A 16,987-nucleotide genomic window follows, 5' to 3' on the forward strand; every position below is an offset into this window, starting at 1 on the left:
TCAACTGCTCAAAACGCGCATGGTTACAGATACTGATAAATGTATCAGTGGTTAGAGAAGTCAGGATTTGGAATAGCGCAACGCGCGTTTTGCCAATTCATAATGCAAACGTTGAGTACATATTCCGAGGACACCGTGAAATTATTTCAATTAGGATGATTTCGTCAACTGAGTTTTGTTTTTCAATTTATTATACGTTTCGATACACAAATCGATAAAAAAATTAAGTAAAATTTCTTGAAAACTAATTGAAAAAAGATCGATTCTTTCAATTATCTGTTCGTAATACTTGGTTGTTGTAGATCCGGTAGTCAGCGATGCAGCGAACATGCAATTAACAAGCTGGTAGCGTTCTTCCAAAAAGAAAATATTTCCATTTCAATATACAGTCGAGTATGAGATAAATTACGTATCCTATAGCGAATCGTTGGTATAATAGCAAAATACCAAGGGAGTGATAAATTTAATTCACTGAATGATCGGCATCTTAAAAATTTCCCCTTAATCGTGTACGTGTGAAGAATAGAAAAACTAGAGGTCTAGGTCTATTAGATTTGACAAATAATTACCGTGAAAAGTCTGATGCAGGCTCAGCAAACTTATGTCTAACCAAAAAAGTCGCCACTGCCTCAGCAACCTTGTCAGGAACATCCTCGTGCACGGCGTGACCACAGGCCGGCAATACTTGCATTTGGAATTTGCCTTGGACGGAAAAAAGATCAAAAATGTAAAAGCTATAACGAAAACAAGACCGCATACCTAGATTAAATTTATGTTTGAGAATGAAAGCAGCAGCTAAAACTTACCTTGCATTTGCCCAACTGTGAGTTCTTTGTCTAGTCTGTCCACACCTGCGAGAAGCAGCATTTTCGGAGCTGATACATTGAGGAAGGCTGCAGATAGTCCTTGAAACCAGCCAGACCAGTGCTGCTCAGTTTTACCCAGATCTATTCTCCACGTATAATTTTTATTGCTGGGTGTTATAACTGCCGGCGCAGTAGAAATAGGTGGTAACATGTCGAGAGGTTCTTCTTCCTGAATTGTATCTTCCCGTTGTGTAACTGGTTGAGGATTATCTGGTCGGTCGGCAGCAGCCAGAAGAGATCCGATATCATGCGTTGCTAATTTACCTGTTTTAACACTATAAAAAGGAGTAATCGCATTGAAAGATTAGCTGACGTCCGCTGGTTACCTAGTTCTGAGTCAAATACATAACTTACTTTTTTATCTGCCCAGGAACTGATACCTTAGCTGAATCGACATTGCGGATTTGTCCACTTCGTACACTAAAGTTACACAATAATCTTAGTAAAAAATCTGTAATTTTCGTTTCATTTTGACAACCATATCGTATTTTTTATGATTTCTAGTAAAATATCTTACCACCACTCGATTGCTTGTGGTATGGTAGCAAAGCTAGTTGGTCGAGACCGAAGAAAACTTTGCATAGAAGTGAGAGCGTCCATAGCAGTTCCTTCGACAACATCTATAACAGCGATCCCAGTTATATTTGGAATCAATGGAGCTGCACGAACTGCTACAGCACCACCCATGCTGTGACCAACTAGAATTACTGGGGAATTTGGAGCAACTGCTTTTATAATGGCAGCTACGTCACTGAAAAAAAGTTGTGACATAATCGATGAAGAGGCAAAGTAATAATGAATCGAAAAATTCAAGTCAACAAAAACACGAGTTATTCTTTCATTACCTAGCTAACATATCTCCTGAAAGATCATTGTCGTTTCTTGAGTGTGAATCTCCGTGACCCCGTAAATCTATGGCCATCACTTGGCACACAACCATACTCATAATGGATTTCTGGAATTTAAAATCATCATTAAGCTCCACTGAACTATACCATTTACTGGAACGAACGCTGCAGTAGTGAGGGGCAGTTGGACGTGTCAAACAGAAATAGTTGTGGGTGAAGTTGGTACGCACTTTTCACAAAATATGTGCCACTAGTTAACACAAACATCGGTCCGCCAAGATTTTGACACTATTAGGAATGTACTGGCTTTCACGCGATATAATACTGCAGAATTCAACCATTTGGATACCATGCCTGCATGCTATTACAAGCATCAAAATATTTTTTTAGGCTAAGTTATTAATACGCGACTTCTTCTCCTACGGCTAACGTTTCTGTGTAAGATAGTTGCTGTTGGCCACTATTGGTGGTTGCATTGAGTGCAATAGAAGCATACCAACTCCAACCACGACTACTTTTCTCTGCTCACGTTTTGCTCTAGAATGCTTTGGACTGCGCTTGTTCTAATATATGGTATAGTTCAGTGTTAAGCTTCAACAATGTCTCAAAAGTGTTCCAATAGAAGTGATTTGCAATTAAAAATTGGGAAGCAATGAATTTAATGTGAACGAACCGTAAACTCAGCCCATGTTAGAGCACTGAAGCCACCGCCATGCAACAGAACTAGTGTTGGCCCTTCAGTTCCCTTGATGTACAGGTGAAAAGTGTCATCTTCAATCTTGACATCTTTGGACTCGTCAAAATATGGACACCATTCAACTGGATCATAGTCCCGCTTTTGTTGAAATGCCCTGGATTTGCATGCCCTGGAGGATAAAAATAAACTGTCAATAATCATCGGCTGATCATTTGCCATGTTAATCAATCGCAAAAAAGGCCTTGTGATGCCTTCAACTACATATTTAGAAGCATACAATATTCAATGTGAATATTCCATCATGGTAATTTGGATACACTTGGTAATTTGATCTCCCAATTCTTTTTGTTTTGGAGTAAAAAAACGTACTTGGTTAGACATCCTCGTTTACAGCACGGAGGATGGCGATTAGCTCTCATATTGACATTGACATAGTTGATGCAACCAGATATTAATTTTTTGTAAATGTTATACGTCAAAAACTAACCTAGAAGGCATGCCAAAATCAAGACCTGATGGTGGCAGCTTCGATTTCAAAATCGTCTTTTGCAGTGATGACATCACTGTTGCGTTCAAGCTAAATTAATATAATCTTCGACTATTGTCAATGAGTTTGAGATACTAGACCGTTATCTATTGTTAAACAACTCGGCTTTAGCTCACCATATTCATGAGCCCTACGATTTCATATAAAAACATGACACAAATACTACAGTACAAATACAAAGTTTCATATCACTGTTAGAGGCAGAGATCAGTGGTCAGAACCGTCTGACGAGAGGGCACGGTACTAAACCGTTGGGCGGACCATCCGAAAAGTGACCCCGCCGCAGAGAGTTTGACCGATCGCTACCATGGAAACCGTAGTACGATGCCCTCTCATCAGGTAGCGCTAATAGTATTTTTGCGCGCTTCTAATCGGCACACTTAGAAAGATATACCCCGCATCCAGTTTCTATAGAGATCAGTGGTTAGAGGTCATCTCTGTGGCGAGGAACGATCCCTACGAGAAACGAAGAAACAATAATAGCGACCAAAATGGACCAAAGTCGTAGCCGGCAACAATGATCGCTATAATATAGGCCGGCAAAAATTATAGTTCATAGATAGTTCCATATTACGACGCGATGGAGTCGCTTACACGTTCTGATTGGAGACCACTGAAATCATGGATTTCAGTGTTGGAGACCCTTTATTTCATGTCCTTCACCATTACATTAAAGATCATTGCTTACTGACCACTACTGACAGCTCTAACTGGCTCTGACATGATATGCATTACATGTTTTTTTTACAACACCTATAACCTTCGAAAATACGTTTCTGTCGTACACAGTTCTAAATATTTCTGTATCCAATACCAATAATAAATAGAAAAAATCTGTAGCTTGGTGTAAGAAATCAAAGAAGATGTCGTGGATACAATTTGAAAGTGGCAAGGAAAAAGATACTGCAAGACGCGCTTTGAGAGAATCGCGAGATAAGATTTTAGACAAGGTAAACATTAATTGTTTATTATATTTTTCGGCTTCTAGCCATCGCCTGTTGCCCTGTTGATATCTGATATCATTCTTCTACATGATTAATTTTTAATTTTAGGCCAAGACTGAATATCACAAGAAGCGGATGCACGCTGAACAAGCTAAGCTCAGAGGCGACGACAAGTGGATGTTACCCAGTGTAGAATCAAAAATAAGTAGTGATGATAAAACAACGAAGCAGCATAAAAAACCGAAAAAGGAAAGAAAATCCAAAAAGAAGCACCATTCGAAATCGAGCTCTGTAACCAAACTTCAGCTGTTCGAATTCTTGGTTTTAGATTTTTCGATGATCTAATGCTGTATTATTTTAATAGAATTCGGGATCAAGTGAAGAGGAAGAATGGGTTGAAAAAGAGAAGGCTGAAAATTTGCCTGTATCTGAACCACAAACACCTGCTATTAGAGATGAGTGGATGAGCCTCCCAGGGTTGTTTCCTTGCATTAATCATAATGATGAGAAAAAACGAAGAACCGAAGAAAAAGTTGATAGGAACGGTAAGAGGAGTATTGTTCAGCTTGATACGAGCGAAAGAGAACTGAATCCATATTGGAAAAATGGAGGTACAGGATTACCGGAAACTGAAGATAGCAGGAACGCTAACAACAAAATAGATGTCAGATGGTTGAGAAAAAGTTTACAGCGAGCTCAAGAAGAAGCTGCAGAAACAGGCAAGAGTTTGGAAGAAGTCGCTGCTGAAAGATGGGGGGTAAATATGTCGCAAATCAGATTATTGATACTTTTGAAATCATTTTTTAAATTAATCGGGCTTTTTGACTTTCAATTTCAATTTAAAGTCTTTGGCAAAGCTAGAATCCATGATTGCCAAGGGTGGAAATAAATCTCAAAAGACAGTCGATTTGAGAGAGCAATCTGATGGGCGAAAGGAATGCAGCAGGAATGAAAGAAATATTGCTTCGAACAGAAGTAAGCAGAGGTCGCGGTCTAGAAGCAGAGAGAGGCATAGATCAGATGATAAAGATCGAAACACGAGTTCGAGGGGGTACAGATCTAGGAGTCGAGAGAAATACACGTATCACAAGGAATCTGACTTTCGACAGAAAAAATTGGCCTTTAAAAGACCTAGCGAGGATGATCAAACGAGCGTACCAAGTACTAGCAAATCTTCATCCACGCGTTCACGGAACTGGAAGAAACCTGAATCTCTTAAAAGAGATGTGCCGAGAGATTCAGTCAAAATTAGGTCTGAATCATTGCCAGAGAGTAAGGTCGATTCTGATGATGGACTTGAAAAGATAGAGGCGGAAGATATCATAATGACAGAAACAGAGATGAATCAGTTGGGAGCCAGAATTGTTAAATGTGAAATAATGGGTGATAATGTTAGTTTGATTCAGTTCTAATGTAGGCTCATAATATTTCAAAGATTTCGTGATTTTATTCGCAAAAAATAACCATGTTTCAGAATTTGGCCATCGAATTGAAAACTAAACTGGAGAAAGCTAGAGAAGCGCGCAAGAATGCTTCTTTGAAACCAACTATAGTTCGCGAAGAGACCGATGTTATATTGACTAAAACTGACGTGAAAGGTAATACATCATAGTTAATTGCATTGATTTAGTTGTCGACTGAAAGTTTAAAAATCCTGAAAAATTGAACTTTTTCATTTTATGACAGGAATGACAAGGCCCGTAGAACCGAGGAGTGAATACAAAGAGCCTAAGGGTGGTCGTAGGAAAAATAAGAAGGTTGATACTCACGAGGATGGCCACAGAGTTAGATATTTCGCAGACGACGACAAATTTTGCATCAAAGACATGGTAAATCTCCAGAAAATGTATTCTAAGTGGCTAATTTATAGCCAAGTTCCGATTATTTTTTATTTCCAACCGTATCCCATTTTTCAGTTTCAGCAAGAGAAAGGACGTTCAACAAACGAGGATGATGCGATGTTCACAAAAATTGCTTCTAAGGTAAAGGCAATTTTATAATGTCATAAATTACACCAAAAGATAATTTTTTTATTGACTTCAGAATATGGATATGGACGAAATGTTTGAGGACCAAGTACGTGTCAAGGAAAAAGATACTAGACAAGACGAACGTGATCGTCTCCAAGCAATAAAACAGCATGAAAGAATGTCCAAGAGTCTTGACAAGTGTAGATGGTGCATTGATTCAAAACAGATGCTAAAGCATATGATCGTTGCGATGGGTTCTAAGGTATACATGAGCTTACCTTCGTATGGATCTTTAACTTCTGGACACTGCATTATTGCTCCGATACATCACGTAATCTGTCAGACACAGCTAGACGAAGATGTTTGGGAAGAGCTACAGGTAATTTTCTATGATTAATTAATCACTTGTACATATTTGTTTCTGCGACGTAGCGCGTTCACTATTTTACATTACTCGTGTTTGTCAGGCCTTCAGAAAAGCGTTGACTAAAATGTTCATGGATCAAGAAGAGGATGTTGTGTTCTTCGAGACATCTATGGTACATCGCAAATTCCCTCACATGCAGTTGGAATGTGTACCACTGCCAAAAGAGATTGGAGATTTGGCGCCACTTTATTTCAAGGTATGTAGTAGAGCCTACTTTCTGGTTTTGAATATCATAGCATCGTAATTTTACAACACGCATTTTATGAAGAACCTTTACAGAAAGCTTTGTTGGAATGTGAAACGGAATGGTCGACGAATAAAAAACTCATCGATCTCAGTACCAAAAATGTTAGAAAATCAATACCAAAAGGTTTACCTTATTTTGCCGTGGACTTTGGTAACGAAGGCGGTTTTGCACACGTAATCGAAGATGAAGAAATGTTCCCACGGTATTTTGCACAGGTAAGAATCTCGATGTAAAAATTAGTAGTGTCTGCTCTACAACAGAAAAGGGATCTGAATACTTGTACTTGGAATTCTAATTCACTTGGCTATATTTTTGCTTACTTCAATTTGATTCAGGAAATCATTGGTGGGATGTTGGACTTGGACCGGAATTTATGGCATAAACCAAAGAGGGAAAATTTCGATCAGCAAAGATCGAAGGTAATGGAATTTGCCAAAATTTGGAAGAATTACGACTTTACCACCAGTAATGACTCTTGAGTGATGCTAAAAACATTTTAAATATGGTGGACTAACATACGTAGTAGTTTTGTACTGCGAGGAACAATATATTACGATCACAATCAACAACTAATCAAATATCCTTTTTGTAAAAACGCAAAAGCACGAGTCGTCATTAATTTATTTTCCCTTCCGATGCTCCAATCGTGGTCTACCCTTCTTGGCTGCAGGCTTATCCTTGCCCTTGCTCAACAACGGGTGAGTTTCTGCAATGTATGAAACACGACTTGGTTGATTTCATTTTTTCTCTTTCGTATAAATACAATTAAAGTTATCGAATTGTTGAAGACCCACCATCGGTTGGTGCTCCTTGCAGATTAATATCGTGAGAACGATGCTTTTTGTTCGGAGGTTCTTGAGGTGCGGATTGTGCATCTTCAGATTCTTCTACATCAGGCGAAATCGGTAAAAATTGTAAAGACCCAATATTTTCGGTTTCTTCATCGGAGCTACAAAAGGCAGCAACCCTATCAATCGCGGCAACATCAACTTCGATTTCTTCATCTTGTGCTTCCTCTCCCTGCACTACAGATTTATCTTCATCGCTCAAATCAAACTCGCTCTCCCGTTCTTCGTATTCAACATTTTCATCCAGCTCTTTAAAATCTGGTGCAAATGCTGACCAATTTTCGACTTGGTTTTGCGCCCAAATTGAAACTACTCCAGATGAAATCGAGGCAATGATCGGTCTCACCGGATGCCACTAAAAGTAAAATTCAAGTAAAGAACGTCCACCTTTCAAAGTTTGAACACAAAGAATATGGAATCTTGATTATTCTCACCACAACATCGAGCAGGAGTTCTCCTTTGGTCCCGTGTAAAATCTTCACTAAATTTCCTATGCTTTTCTCCCACACATACAGAGCATGTTGCCTTGCAGATCCTGCACAAACGTATTCTCCATCTCCAGAAAAACAACACTTTTTCCACATAGTCTTATTGACCAAATCCTGTAGCTTTTGGATCGGTTCTGGCTCTCCATCCTTTCCACAAGCCAACACCTCAGTGCTATCGTAAACTCTAATAACTCTGTCCGAAGTGTTTACCAGATAACAATCTCCTCGTCTAGCAAACTCGATACTCTTAACTGCGGTATTACTTGCCGTGCCTTGAGATATTTTGTAAGAAGCTTTTACAGCCAAGGTCTCTGTGTTGAGTACCAGAATTCTTCCACGTGCGTTACCTGTGAATACATAATCTCCACGTCTATCGAATGAAGCTACTATGTTCAAGTCACTCTGAAAAGTTAAGATTATTCGAAATTTGTATGACTAAATAACAGTATCGTTATTAATCTAAATGAATATACGAACATCTTCATCAAGGGGTATAACTCTATGAGTACCCTCAATTTCAACCATGACAGCAGCATGTCTCATGGGACAAACAAGAAATTTGTTGGCATTTCTTGGGTGAAACTGCACCCTCAAAATTGGTGAGGGAAACCTGTATTTCTGGTCACACTCTCCAGATAAAACATCCCAAATACAAACGTTATTGTCTGTTGAGGCACTAAGGAGTTTGTGCCCGTTTCGTGACCAGCTGCATGTGATGCAATATTGACAATTAATGACCCATGTAAGAAAAGTATATCAAGGTAGATATGTAAATTCTTTTCACCTTATAGAGCAAACGGGATGCACATGGGCACTAATAATTTTTGCAATGCCACGGGTTAAAAAATCCCATATAACAATTCGCCCATCATTGCATCCAACAGCAAGTAGCGTTCCTCTTTTATTGAAGGCACAGGTCACGGCAAGAGATATACAGTCCAAAGTACCGTCGAATTCCTAAAAGAGAAATTATCGAATAAAAATTGTTACAGTGACCCTCGAGCCGTCTGAGTGATTGAGGTTATGCCGCTAGACTTTTTATTTGGAATTGTACTTACTTCTGGATAGTTTTGCCCAAAAGATTCTGAAAAACGAAAATATTGATGAGTGTAACATTAAGGTTCGTTAATCAATTGCTAACATCTTACCGAGTAACTCTAAATTCATTTTAAGTTTGTGTAGTTATTATGATACGAAAATGTCAAGAATGTCAAGATCCGACGCAGCAACGCCGTGCTGACGCGGGCGCTCGCGAAGTGTGCATCTTTTGGATGTGCAACATCTACTCTCATTGTAGCTCTAAATGAATGAGTTCCGTGAGATCTCCGGCATGAGGCCGCACCTGATAAGCATTCGAGTATAAAAAAAGGCTGAAAAAGTTTCTAAATAAGAAATGAAAAATATTTTTCGCGATTTTCCATACATCTAAATATTTTTATTGAGTTCTAATACATTTTGATCTTGTTACTACATACTATATTCTAGTTCTGCCTGGACGTAAAATTATGTATAATAATTTGTAGTATAGTTATTAACGTATACTTTACAGGTTTACATTTGACCGGGATGCCTTCTTTCTCTTAAAATATTGTGATATTCATGTAATGTAAATTTTATAACGCTAAATCTTTCCGAAAAGAAGTGATATATCTATGTTATTAAATACAGCATATAAACATTGGTCCCAAAATACATATTAATGCTTTCAAATATATATTCAACAGATATATTAAGACATTTATTACATTGTATACCTATATGTATAAAAAAGAACAGAATAATCAATCATCGTTATCGTAAGATTTCATCGTCTTTATTTTCATGTTCTGTAAATTCAGTTGATACATCATATTTTCTGCTCGACGTTAGGTCAGGTACGTTTTAAATACAAAAAAAAAACAAAAAAAAAAAAAAAAAAAATGGCGGATTGATTATCCTCAACGTCGCAATGAACTCAACATCAAGTCAGATGAAGTTATTCTTAGTAACTTAACGTTAATAAAGCATGTTTTGTTTGAAGTTAATAACATATTTAAATAATTATAGACAAATTCATGTTTAACGAGCGGGTTCTTCAAGAATTACCATGATTTAGAAAAAATTCAGAATTCCCTGGCTCTTCGCTGATTCATTGCTCATTTCTAGCCTGTCGTATTTCTTTTATAACACTCATATGTATAAAACTATAACTGAAAATATGTAAATTAAATTAGCTCAGTAGTAAGCAGGCAAAAAAGAACCGATGTTCTATAGTGTGTAACCACGGATTGTTCACCATAAATTGATAAGAGACTGACGAAATGCTATCCATACTCAATATCTTCATCATGATGATTTCTGAATAAATTTTCGAAAAACTCGTTTTTCATGATTCTTTTTAAAACGCTACGACTGCGACGGCTTCTTTCTTCTGCCGAATAAATTACTCAATACAGAGCTACGTTTGGTATCCCTTTCCTTACGACTTCCCGAACTTTGTTCACTTTCCGATCCACTTTCGGATGGCCTCCTACCATCCACGACAGAAACACCCTGAGCACCTTGAGCTGCAGCTGGTGGAGGGGCTACGTAAGGCGGGAGCGATGCTGGTCTGCCGGTAAATGAATTTACGGAGTGTTGACTACCCTGCAAATTCAAACAGGATCGAACGTATCACTGACGACTCTCTACCACTAGAACGAAAGAGTAGCGTGAGAGTTACTTTACCTGTCTCACGTTCATTGGTACATTTCCATACGCTGAAACATAAAATGAATTGCAAATTAAAAACCACAAGATAACACAAAATACAATCTAATAAACTATTGCACAAAGTATTGAACAAACTCATGTGAGGTTTGGCTATGAAATTGATGAAGGTACATCGTGTGCTATTTACATAAACGGCAATCACTATATAGTGGATCGTGATGCGAGGTGAGTTGTAGTGCTTTTTTACAGTCCATACCAAAAATGCAAATAAAGCTAAACAGGCTAGAGATAAACAAATATTCTCAAATGAAACCATGTAGAAATTTATCGGTTCATCCACCTATTGAATGTATCAATTAACTGCGATATCAAAAAGTAGATAGTGAGATTTTACAGCATATAGCTAAAGTTGCGAATTTTGGGAAGCAAATGCATAAAAATATTTGATGTCATTCCACACGAGTATGTGATAGAAAGTCTGAAAGTACAGAGATACATGCGCTGAAAGAATATAAACAGAAGAAAGAGGCAGGGAATTGAGAAGAAATCTTTTTGTTTTGTTTGCATTTTGTTTCTGTAGTTGACTGACCAGGATCATTTTGGTTGTTCCGCTGGGCCATTCTTGTAGGTGGAGGGGCTGATGATGGCAGGGGAGGTGCTACTTCTAGATTAAATTTAACAAATCAATTCACAGAATCAGCTTCTACAAAAGCCAAATTAAAGTACTCGATACCGTGAAAAAATTTCTCTTATTTCTGAAAAAATTATTTTGTTATTCACCTTGATGTTGTTGGACATCAGCATCGATGTTACTTTGCCTTCTCCACCCATCGTTAGAAGGATGCTGACTTGATCCGTTGTGATTGGAGTTTGTAGTTCGAGATTGGTAAGATTGCGGCCTACCTTGTTGCACATATGGATCGACATCTGTAACAAGATGAATAAACAATTAGCGCATGTTAGTATATCAAGTATAAAGAGAGTACCGTTATTTTGCGAAAGTTGAACCTACCGTTGCGTCGCATTTGTACAGAATTGTCTGTGCTCGGGTTTCGCATCGGTACCGGAGGTGGAGCACCTCTTGGTGGGATGGGAGGTTTGTCGATGGAATGTGGAATATATTGTTCTCTTTGACTCGCGGCTTGATCTTGTTGAATGAGTTGATGTTGTTGAACAAGTAGCTGTTGCCTGTGCAATTGTAAGAATTCTGTTTGAGTCTTAGGAGGTTCTAAAGCTCTCTGCATAACTAGGAATTCTGTTCCTGGGGGATCATGATGTTGATTTTGTCTATGCATCTGAAGGAATTCCGTTTGAACGTTCGCGGGTGAATGCTGATGTGACAAATCACGTTTAATTACTGAATTTTTACGCTCTAGTTCAGGGGTAGATGCTCTACTACTGCCAGTCGATGCATTGTCGTCAGCATTCTCTGGAGTTGATTGTTGCAGTCGATCTAAGCCGTCCTGGTAAAGATAAATGAGCATATTTGATATTATGACATATCCGAAAGTTTGAGATTAAACGTAATGAAGTCAAGTATTTACTTTTTGAGACTCATCGTAGCTCAGCAACTGTAAGCTTGGTGGTAGTTTGGCATGAAACGCAATTTTGTTCACCCATTCTTCCAAATCCTGTGCACTAGGCGCTAAAAATAAGAATTCCGAACCATCGGAACATTTTAGCCTGAAGACATTTTTTTTCTTTGTATAATCTTCGGCTCGTTCACACGTAGCATTGAATATTGTTATCGGGGCGGTAGCTGCCTTGCTGGCAGAAAAATCTTCGATATCTTTGAAGAAGCATAGTAGTTGGCCGCAAAGTACTGCAAAGTAACGAAAAATTTTTACACACCGTTGTGACGGTACCATAATTATAAATTTTTATCTTGATTGATATATATCATTACCTGTATAATATTGCTTCCAAGAACGTACAGCTGCTTTTTTCCCAGCGCTTTGTAACTCGTGTTTCCTTTCAAGTAAACCTTGTATTTCAACTGGTGGCAAAGTGTCCAAGTTTTCCATCCGTTGATGTTTTCTAAAACTTTGTGTTCGTCGCCTAGTAGTGAAACTTGGAGTTCTTTTTGGTTTTTTCGTGTCTACTTTCATACTCTCTGCACGTTTGATATCGGTATTACCTTAAATGAAAGACAACAATTAGCCCAAATACTTTCTAGATCCGGAATACATTGATTGATTTGGCATAGAAGAAAGAAAAGTTTCATCCCCTAGAATGAACTTACTTCGTCTCAGTCTGTCACCAAACATATGCGATATGCTGTGGGATTTTTGCACAGACGTATTTTCTGGGGGTTCTGCCATCGTTGTACTTTTGAGGGGTGGTAACCTGCGAACAAAACAAAATGTTTGTACGACAATTATAAGAAAGGAAATGGTTTTTCAAGGATTGTCGAGTAGATGCAGATCCAATCACCAGTGCAGTATACGGGGAACATTAACTCAAGTAAAAATACGTTACCAGAGTATTGAAAAACTGCTTCTTGTTGTACGTAACGCAATGTAATGTACGCAAAGTGAAAACCCCGAAAATATTAGTGCGACTCTCAAAAAAAATGAATGATATTTGAATATGCAATAACATTTCTATATAGTAATGTGAACTATATGCATTGTACCGAGTAGCAGGAAAATTATGATTCCCAAAAAATTTAGAGTGATAATATTAGTCGAGTTGGGTTTGAGAAAATGGAGATGTGTGTTCTACGATTCACTTATCGAATTATTGTAGCGATATTACTGCGGGCAAAAATTTGAATCAAGTCACATTTATACCTATTAATAGATTCATGCTGTTCAGAATTGCCGTTGACTTCTTCGTGAGGAACACGGTGGGGACTGTCCAACAAACGTCTTCTTTCTTCTTCCCGCTTACGTTCTTCGGTAATCCTTTGCACTTCTTTTCTTTTCCTTTCTTCGAGACGAGCCTTTTCCAGTCTTTCTTTTTCCGCATGTCGTTCAGCCAATTCAGCTTCCTGTTGTTTTTGGAAAGCCCGTTCAAGCTGCAAACCAAGAACTTGTTTAACTTAAATGTTCTGATAGAAAACATTCATCGCGAGTTCAAAATAATTAATCTTCGCTTACCATTGTGATTCTCCTAAGTGCATTAAACTTGTCTTCTTGAGCTTCGATAGTTTTTTCAAAATCTTCATGTTTTCTGATCAAATCTTCAACTTGGGGAATACTCTCGCCAAGCTTCCCATCTTGCAGCATAGGTTGCCTACTCAGAATCCAATTCTCTAGCATTTCTGCTTCACGCTTGAACATTTGTGTATCCAAGTTTTGTTCATAAATATGTCTTCTCTGTTGCCAGGTGTCACTCAGCAATTGTTTTCTCTGCTCAAGTACAGATATTTTATCTTCAACTTCATTAGCTAGGAAATGTCCTTGCTGAATAAGGCCTTTACCAGTTTTATAAAACTTTGTAAATGCATCGTGTCGGGTGTCGATTTCTGCTTTATACTCATTGTGCCTTGAAATCAGTGCTTCTGCACCAGGTACATCTCTGGCGAGCTCTGGAGCTGTCACTTTGGCTACCATTTCATTTATCCAAGCTATCAAATCTCTATATTCGTCAAAGTAGGCCTGCAGCTGTTCAGCTTGAGCAAGTTTACCTCGACGCTGGGCAGCTTTCTCCAAAAGGTCATTCCAAGATTCTTCCGCCTCCTCATGCTTGACTGCGATATGCTCACGAGCATCTGGGAATAGTTCTGCTAATCTTGAAGCTTCCCCCATGACGGATTCAACCTGTTCTTTTACTGCAGCCAAATCCGTCTCAAATCCTTGATGCTTTCTAACTAAGGCTTGAATGGTTTCCAGATCATGCCCATATCCATCAGAGCTTAAGCTGGCCTCTTTTTCTTGTATCCAGGAAATCGTCTCATCCGCGGTTCTGTCAAACATATGAACTTGTTTGGCACCTGCCAGAGCTTCTTGCCTGGCGTGTGCGAGTTCCCTAAGGTCATCCCATTGTTGTTTAGTTTCATCCATTTTTGCATGAATTTTACCAGCCTCTGGATTATTTTCATCCAGCAAACGACGACCTTGATCCATTACCGATAAGACGCGACACTCGCTGGTTGCCAAACCAGCCAAAAAGTTATCAAATATTTGTATAAGTAATTCCACGTGTTCCACATCACGCCCATAATCCTCTGATGCAGCTACCGTAGTTTGATCGCTGATCCATTCGATAACTTCATCTGCTTCCCTAATGAACTTATAAAGTTTTTCACTCTCCAACAATCTCTGAGCTCGAAATTCACTTAATTTCTGTAATTCTTCAAATTTATTTTCAATCTCTGCTTGCTTTTGAGCGATATTTTTGCTATCAAAATGATGTCTGTCTATGAGTCCTTGGGATAGCTTTTTCAAGTTACCAATTGTATTCTTGAAGCTCATTAAGTCTCTGTCTATTCCCTCCAGTTTCTTTAATAAAGTTTGGACGGAGTCTTCGTCTTTCCCATAATCTGGTGACGCGAGTTGCGGCTGTTTTTCTTTTATCCATTGCTCAGCTTCTGCTGCTTCGGCATAAAACATTTGTGATTCAACAGCATCGAGTAATCTCAGTTTTCTCACGCTAGCCAGGTCTTTCAAATGAGCTAATTTTTCTTGTAATTCCTGAGATAATTTCTCTATCTTTTCAGAGGCAAAATGACCGCTTCTGACCATTACGGCACCACGACTAACCAGTGAAGAAACAACTGGATCCCGCGAAATTAACTCAGCCTCTAGTGCTTGATGTTTCTTCTGCAATCTCTGAACAGTTGATAACGAATTACCCAAGTCCGTGCTGGAAGCCAAAGGTTCCTTTTCACCTAACCAATGTAATTCGTCTTCTACATCTCTCGAAAATTGATGCAATAGCCGAGCATCTTCCAAGTTGTCTCTGCGTATTTGAATTGGTTCTTGAAGACTATGGTATCTATTAATGGCGGCTAATGCTCTTTCTTGAATTTCTTCAGACATGAAATGACCAGATTTTTGGAAGCTAGCTGCCGTATCTTTGATCGATTCACAGGCTTCATTGTGACCTAAAACATCATTCTCCAAGTTGGTATGTCGCTTCAATAAATTAGCAACACTTGAAAGATCTTTTCCATGATCTTCCGATTGAAGTTGTGTCTCGATATCGTCTATCCAAGTCTCGAATTCGTCTAATGTACGTCCGAATAACAGTGCTTGGTAGGCGTCATTCAAACGATTCTTTTTCAGCTCACTGGCCGCTTGCAACAATCTCCAATCTGCTTCCAACTCTTCTAAACGCTCTTGAATCTCCTTCGAAGCATAGTGATCTTCTTCTATGAGTGCCTCACCTTCTCCAACAACAGCTCTGACTCTTCCTCGGTTAGCAGCTAATTCGCTCTCAAATGCTGTGTGTTTTTGAATCTTGCTTTGGAGATTGCTGGAATCCCTGTAATTCTCGTCACTGGCAATTTGTTGTTTCTGATGTAGCCATCCTTCGACTTCGTACATATTTCTCAAAAATTGTTGCAGCTGGTAACCCTCAAATAATTTTTTTCTCCTCGCTGCCGCACTGTTTTTCAACCTGTCGCGTCGTGCACAGACTGCATTTAATCTGTGTTTGATAACCGCACTGTCAGAATGTTCCTTTTCCAAAATCTCTCCGGCGAATCGTTCCAGCTCGTCTATTCGCACTAGTTGAGATGTCAACATTTTTTGAAACTCCTCATGTTTACGAACTAACGATTCTACACCAGATAAAGATTCTCCCAAATCATCATTATTCAAAAAGGCTTCCTTTGTAGCCAACCAACTATCGGCTTGATTGGCTTGTTCTTTGAACAGTTGTAGCTGATGTGCCTGAGTGAGCCTCATTCTACGGTCATCCCAAGCGCTAGCTAGTCCTTGTCTTAAGTCCTCTAAGTACTCTAAGTTCGGTTTAACGTCGTCGGTAACAGCAAGGATTTGATGACCATGTTCTCTGAGAGATTTAAATGTTTCTTGCCTTCCATCGATTTCAGCTTTTCTCTCTTGATGTAATTCTAGCAATGCTTCTGCCTCTGAAATAGTGGTTGGCGCATCAGAATCGTTCATGCGTTTTATAGTATCCGCTACCCAGACTTCCAACTCGTGTAAATCAGCTTGGAACTTGTGAAGTGTATAGGCCTCTTTTAGAGCCTCACGCCGTTTTTGCGCCAAGGTTTGCAGTGCGTCCCAATTTGTTCGCAGATCATGCAAAGTAGCATTTATTGCCACTGCATTATCTGGATACCTGTGAGATAGTTGTTTTGCTTCCGCCTCATGACCCTGATAAAAAAGAACACAAGATATTTTACGTTATTATTTAGTTCTTATAATCAAACACATTTATCCATGTTTAAAGTGCAACAAACAAACTGAACTGGAGGAAATGAATTCAAATGTGGACCTTAAC

At 38.8% G+C, this 16,987-nt stretch overlaps 4 protein-coding genes across 11 annotated transcripts in view; 1 reads left to right on the forward strand and 3 right to left on the reverse strand.

The window, feature by feature from the left end:
- Positions 1–169: 169 nt before the first annotated feature.
- LOC105692989 (protein phosphatase methylesterase 1) lies at positions 170–3,186 on the reverse strand. Of its 2 annotated transcripts, none has more exons than XM_012412594.3 (8): positions 2,899–3,186; positions 2,388–2,580; positions 1,712–1,821; positions 1,384–1,617; positions 1,221–1,286; positions 807–1,141; positions 570–702; positions 170–353 (listed from the first exon to the last, which is right to left on the reverse strand). In XM_012412594.3, exons 1-8 carry the CDS (start codon positions 2,970–2,972, stop codon positions 335–337), a joined length of 1,164 nt encoding a protein of 387 aa, XP_012268017.2. In that variant the 5' UTR covers positions 2,973–3,186; the 3' UTR covers positions 170–334. The 2 variants fall into 2 exon arrangements, with proteins under 2 accessions (XP_012268017.2, XP_012268018.2); XM_012412595.3 differs by having other exon boundaries at positions 2,781–2,922.
- Positions 3,187–3,414: 228 nt separating this feature from the next.
- LOC105692986 (CWF19-like protein 2) lies at positions 3,415–7,148 on the forward strand. Of its 2 annotated transcripts, none has more exons than XM_048656604.1 (11): positions 3,415–3,908; positions 4,011–4,193; positions 4,267–4,659; positions 4,748–5,293; positions 5,377–5,500; positions 5,589–5,731; positions 5,819–5,884; positions 5,946–6,251; positions 6,340–6,495; positions 6,568–6,761; positions 6,882–7,112. In XM_048656604.1, the coding sequence occupies exons 1-10, from the start codon at positions 3,822–3,824 to the stop codon at positions 6,721–6,723; spliced, it is 2,160 nt and encodes a 719-aa protein (XP_048512561.1). In that variant the 5' UTR covers positions 3,415–3,821; the 3' UTR covers positions 6,724–6,761; positions 6,882–7,112. The 2 variants fall into 2 exon arrangements, with proteins under 2 accessions (XP_048512561.1, XP_012268011.2); XM_012412588.3 differs by having other exon boundaries at positions 3,426–3,908; positions 6,579–6,761; positions 6,882–7,148.
- LOC105692987 (retinoblastoma-binding protein 5 homolog) lies at positions 7,073–9,171 on the reverse strand. The gene is made up of 7 exons (XM_012412589.3): positions 9,031–9,171; positions 8,941–8,966; positions 8,667–8,839; positions 8,360–8,588; positions 7,829–8,284; positions 7,341–7,749; positions 7,073–7,252 (listed from the first exon to the last, which is right to left on the reverse strand). The coding sequence occupies exons 1-7, from the start codon at positions 9,047–9,049 to the stop codon at positions 7,167–7,169; spliced, it is 1,398 nt and encodes a 465-aa protein (XP_012268012.1). The 5' UTR covers positions 9,050–9,171; the 3' UTR covers positions 7,073–7,166.
- A 124-nt stretch (positions 9,172–9,295) lies between these two features.
- LOC105692985 (spectrin beta chain, non-erythrocytic 1) overlaps positions 9,296–16,987 on the reverse strand; it is a 37,148-nt gene continuing 29,456 nt past the window's right edge. For 4 of the 6 annotated variants that reach the window (XM_048656601.1, XM_012412581.3, XM_048656602.1 and 1 more), the window contains 10 exons: positions 13,675–16,860; positions 13,366–13,592; positions 12,816–12,919; positions 12,480–12,710; positions 12,118–12,395; positions 11,586–12,036; positions 11,354–11,500; positions 11,163–11,237; positions 10,589–10,620; positions 9,296–10,507 (listed from right to left, as the gene is read on the reverse strand). In XM_048656601.1, the coding sequence (XP_048512558.1) occupies positions 10,268–10,507; positions 10,589–10,620; positions 11,163–11,237; positions 11,354–11,500; positions 11,586–12,036; positions 12,118–12,395; positions 12,480–12,710; positions 12,816–12,919; positions 13,366–13,592; positions 13,675–16,860 (4,971 nt within the window). In that variant the 3' untranslated portion in view covers positions 9,296–10,267. The remainder of the gene's footprint in view (positions 10,508–10,588; positions 10,621–11,162; positions 11,238–11,353; positions 11,501–11,585; positions 12,037–12,117; positions 12,396–12,479; positions 12,711–12,815; positions 12,920–13,365; positions 13,593–13,674; positions 16,861–16,987) is intronic. The other 2 variants (XM_012412582.3, XM_048656600.1) reach the window with 2 other exon arrangements.

Source organism: Athalia rosae, chromosome 6 (genome assembly GCF_917208135.1).
Source record: "Athalia rosae chromosome 6, iyAthRosa1.1, whole genome shotgun sequence".
Taxonomy (NCBI): Eukaryota; Metazoa; Arthropoda; class Insecta; order Hymenoptera; family Athaliidae; genus Athalia; species Athalia rosae.

What these genes read in the sequence shown, in the direction of transcription:
- LOC105692989 (XM_012412594.3), bottom strand. Translation starts at nt 2,972, where the DNA reads ATGTCATCACTGCAAAAGACGATTTTGAAATCGAAGCTGCCACCATCA. An exon ending in CCACAAGCAATCGAGTGGTG is followed by an intron (nt 1,287 to 1,383) that starts GTAAGATATTTT and finishes GTGTAACTTTAG; the next exon opens with TGTACGAAGTGGACAAATCC. An exon ending in GTTCCTGGGCAGATAAAAAA is followed by an intron (nt 1,142 to 1,220) that starts GTAAGTTATGTA and finishes TCCTTTTTATAG; the next exon opens with TGTTAAAACAGGTAAATTAG.
- LOC105692987 (XM_012412589.3), bottom strand. An exon ending in TTATACCCCTTGATGAAGAT is followed by an intron (nt 8,285 to 8,359) that starts GTTCGTATATTC and finishes TTAACTTTTCAG; the next exon opens with AGTGACTTGAACATAGTAGC. An exon ending in GCAAGGAGCACCAACCGATG is followed by an intron (nt 7,253 to 7,340) that starts GTGGGTCTTCAA and finishes CATACATTGCAG; the next exon opens with AAACTCACCCGTTGTTGAGC.
- LOC105692986 (XM_012412588.3), top strand. Translation starts at nt 3,822, where the DNA reads ATGTCGTGGATACAATTTGAAAGTGGCAAGGAAAAAGATACTGCAAGA. An exon ending in ACCATTCGAAATCGAGCTCT is followed by an intron (nt 4,194 to 4,266) that starts GTAACCAAACTT and finishes TTATTTTAATAG; the next exon opens with AATTCGGGATCAAGTGAAGA. An exon ending in TCACAAAAATTGCTTCTAAG is followed by an intron (nt 5,885 to 5,945) that starts GTAAAGGCAATT and finishes TATTGACTTCAG; the next exon opens with AATATGGATATGGACGAAAT.